This window comes from Cucurbita maxima, unplaced genomic scaffold (genome assembly GCF_002738345.1).
Source record: "Cucurbita maxima cultivar Rimu unplaced genomic scaffold, Cmax_1.0 Cma_Scf00006, whole genome shotgun sequence".
Lineage (NCBI taxonomy): Eukaryota > Viridiplantae > Streptophyta > Magnoliopsida > Cucurbitales > Cucurbitaceae > Cucurbita > Cucurbita maxima.
Window position 1 is genome coordinate 583901 of NW_019272022.1, and position 4048 is coordinate 587948.

Below are 4048 nucleotides of genomic sequence, written 5' to 3' on the forward strand. Positions count from 1 at the left end.
TAAAAAAAAAAAAAAAAAGAAAAAAAAAAGACTTGGGAGTCCACTTAGGTAAGAGAAATGGAATTTTAATTGGAATTAAAAAAAAAAAAAAAATAGGAAAGAGACAATTTTATGGTCACCTACCCATTACTCTTGATTTGGTCAGCAATCAGGCGCTTCATTTCTCCTATAAATAAGCATCCCTTCTCTTTATACAATCCCCATCATCAATTTAGGCTGCGTTTTCTTTTTTAATTATTAATTATTTATTCTGCCTCGTCAGACGGAAGCCTCAAAACTGCGTCGTTTTTGTCCACGTCGGACTAAGGTCACCGGCAGTTCCCGTTTCCAAGTATCCTCTCTCCCTCTCTCCCTCCCTCCCTCAACGTTTGTGGAATTGGATTAGGGAGAGAGATACACACTGCCTTCCCCTTCCCGCTTCTTCAGCTATATAAATACCAGCTGTTCACAACTGCTGGTTTTTTTTCCTCCTTTTTCCTTATTTTTTCCCTTCTCTCTCTCTCCTAGTTTCTTCCTTCTCCGGCGTGGATTTCCCGGTCAAAGCGCCGCCGTTCACTCTGATTCCTCCGCCTTCCTCTCTTCTGCTCTCTCTGGTATTCTCTCTTCCTCTCTCTTTCTCTCGCTCTGATTCCTTGTTTTGTGGTTGTTCTTGTTTGTTGTGTCTGAGTACAGCTTCAGATCTGGCGGTTTTGGTGCCATTGAATGGATGTCTGCCTACCTCTGTTTGTTCCACCACTTTCAATTTCATTCTCTTGTTTTTCATGCTATCTTCTCTCTGCTTTCGAGTCCATGTTTTGCTTGATCGTGTTCTTGATCTGCTATCATCAAAGCTTTCTCCAGGATATTTTCTTCGACTTGTTTTGTTTTTTGTTCATTTCTCCTTGTTTTGCTATGTGATTTACTTGTCATTTCTTATTTTGCTAGTTGATTAGTTCATAAGTTCGTGGCGATGGACCTTATGTGTGTATTTACATATTAAAATGCTTGTTGGATTTTACTCTTGTGTCTTGCTGAAAGGGTTTCAAATGATTTGATATCTAGAATATCTTGTAATATGATTGAGAATTTAAGTTTTGGCAAATCAACTTCCTAGTAATTAATGAACATTTCTATATCTGTCCACTTTCCTTCGATGCTTTTGGACGTTATATATTTGGCTTTTCGTTTCCTTCTGCGAGTCACGGGTTTTTTTATGTTTAAACCTTCGTGTATTTTACTCCGTGCAGGATAGAAAGCCGGGTTTCCTTTTTCGGTACCATCGACTTTACGTTTCCGTTTAAATTAAAAAATTGAAGGATTGACCTTCGATTCTTTTAAATATTGTTGTGCACCGCAAACGGTTGTGGTTAATGAACAACTAATTGTAAATATCTGTTCATAACGCAGATATTTCTTGTTTGGATCATTTAGAGGAAAAAGGAAATGGATGGGTTGGGACTTCGAAATGTGAGCTCACATTGCTCGATCTCTGAGATGGATGATTATGATCTGTCTCGGCTTCTTGACAAGCCTAAGCTCAATATTGAGAGGCAAAGATCGTTTGATGATCGGTCTCTCAGTGAGCTGTCCATCGGCCTTGCCCGGGGAGGTTTGGACAACTTTGAGAGCTCGTATTCACCTGGTGGAAGGTCAGGATTTGATACCCCTGCTTCATCTACTAGAAACACATTTGAGACCCACCCAATGATAGGTGAAGCATGGGAAGCTTTGCGGAGATCCTTGGTGTATTTTCGTGGCCAACCAGTTGGAACTATTGCAGCCTATGACCATGCCTCAGAGGAAGTTTTGAACTATGATCAGGTCAATGGTTATGCTTCCAGTAAAAGTATTCGAAAATGGTTTTGGATATTTACAGTTTATGAAAAGAACTGGTAGAGACAATCTAATGTTTTGTTATGTTGCTTTTCTCTCAGGTTTTTGTTAGGGATTTTGTACCCAGTGCTCTGGCTTTTCTGATGAATGGAGAGCCGGAAATAGTTAAGAATTTCCTTTTAAAGACTCTCCAGCTTCAGGGATGGGAAAAGAAAATAGACAGATTCAAGCTTGGGGAAGGTGCAATGCCTGCTAGCTTTAAGGTTCTTCATGATCCTGTTAGAAAAACAGATACCATAGCTGCTGATTTTGGAGAGAGTGCTATTGGAAGAGTGGCTCCTGTCGACTCTGGATTCTGGTGGATCATTCTGCTCCGTGCATATACCAAGTCAACTGGTGATCTATCTCTGGCTGAAACACCAGAGTGTCAGAAGGGAATGAGGCTTATTTTAACGTTATGTCTGTCAGAGGGCTTTGATACATTCCCAACTCTACTTTGTGCTGATGGATGCTCCATGATCGATCGAAGAATGGTAAAATTTCTTTATTTCTTCTGCTTGTTATAAACTTACATTTACATGTTTTTCATTCCATATTATGTGATTATAATTTGATTATCCTATTGTAATTACATTTACATGTGCTTTTATTTTCAGGGTATATATGGTTATCCTATTGAAATTCAAGCCCTTTTCTTTATGGCATTGAGATGTGCTCTGGCTATGCTGAAACATGATGCTGAAGGAAAAGAATGCATAGAGCGCATTGTGAAGCGTTTGCATGCGTTAAGTTATCACATGCGGAGTTATTTCTGGCTTGACTTCCAGCAACTAAATGACATCTACCGTTATAAAACTGAAGAATATTCACATACAGCTGTAAATAAGTTCAATGTCATCCCCGATTCAATCCCAGATTGGGTGTTTGATTTTATGCCCAAACGTGGTGGGTACTTTGTTGGTAACGTCAGTCCTGCAAGAATGGATTTTAGATGGTTTGCATTAGGTAATTGTGTTGCAATTCTGTCTTCTCTTGCCACCCCTGAGCAATCCATGGCTATTATGGATCTTATTGAATCACGCTGGGAGGAGCTGGTTGGAGAAATGCCTTTGAAAATATCATATCCTGCCATTGAAAGCCATGAATGGCGAATTATTACTGGTTGTGATCCAAAGAATACCAGGTGGAGTTACCATAATGGTGGATCTTGGCCAGGTTTGTTCATTCCCTCATATTTCTCTTCAACTTTATAACGAGAAACTATATCAATTCACTACCCCATTTTGATGTTAATATCATGTTCCTCCTTGCTGTGGATCCAGTGCTACTATGGCTGCTAACAGCAGCGTGCATAAAAACTGGACGACCACAGATTGCTAGAAGAGCGATTGAGCTGACGGAGAGTCGTTTGCTGAAGGATGGTTGGCCGGAATACTATGATGGAAAGTTTGGAAGATATGTAGGAAAACAAGCGAGGAAATATCAGACGTGGTCAATAGCAGGATACTTAGTTGCAAAGATGATGTTGGAAGATCCATCACACTTGGGAATGATTTCACTTGAAGAGGACAAGCAAATGAAACCACTGATCAAGAGGTCATCATCTTGGACCTGCTGAAAGAAGAAGGATGAAGAAGAAAGAGGTATCTGGGTTTTTCATTTTCCTTCCATTGTAACACTATTCTTTTACAGTTTAGATGTGTACGATACCATCATCAAATCTGCAGTGACTTGGCTTTATTCGGGTCTTCAAAAAGGTATGCGCCTCACGTTTTTGGCACAAAATTCTGCAAAAAGATATTCCTTTGTTGAGATTTACTCAGCCGTTGAACGAATTAATGGCTGCTTGGCCAAAGGGTGAACTTCGTTAATATATGGACTTTTTGGGTTTTTTTCTTCCATTCTGAACATTAATAAATGGCCATTCTTGTCCACTTGTCCTTTTATTTACCTACCGTTATATATAAATTTCCTTGAGTTTTAAGTTTGAGATAGAGTATTTGAACCTGCCAGTCTCTTTTTACATTGGTAAATTGAATTATTGTTTTACATTTATACTTTGAAGCACTCATTTACATCCATTTTAGTTTAGGTTGTCAAAATTAAGTTTGTACTGATGATCTTCATCCGTAAGTGTAAAACCCCAAGGGCCAACAAGTAAATTCAAAGAATGTAACTCAAATGTGGGCCAAGGGCAATATGACCGATCCCAACCTTGTAATGCTCCAACAAGATC

General features: G+C 39.3%; 1 protein-coding gene across 3 annotated transcripts; it reads left to right on the forward strand.

Annotated features, from left to right (window-relative positions):
* The first annotated feature begins 205 nt into the window (after positions 1 to 205).
* LOC111480561 (probable alkaline/neutral invertase D) lies at positions 206 to 3768 on the forward strand. 3 transcript variants are annotated; one of them, XM_023125676.1, is made up of 6 exons: positions 206 to 593; positions 1227 to 1252; positions 1387 to 1800; positions 1914 to 2345; positions 2469 to 3027; positions 3135 to 3768. In XM_023125676.1, the coding sequence occupies exons 3-6, from the start codon at positions 1423 to 1425 to the stop codon at positions 3428 to 3430; spliced, it is 1665 nt and encodes a 554-aa protein (XP_022981444.1). In that variant the 5' UTR covers positions 206 to 593; positions 1227 to 1252; positions 1387 to 1422; the 3' UTR covers positions 3431 to 3768. The 3 variants fall into 3 exon arrangements, with proteins under 3 accessions (XP_022981444.1, XP_022981442.1, XP_022981443.1); XM_023125675.1 differs by lacking the exon at positions 1227 to 1252 and having other exon boundaries at positions 214 to 331; positions 508 to 593; XM_023125674.1 differs by lacking the exon at positions 1227 to 1252.
* The last annotated feature ends 280 nt before the right edge of the window (positions 3769 to 4048 follow it).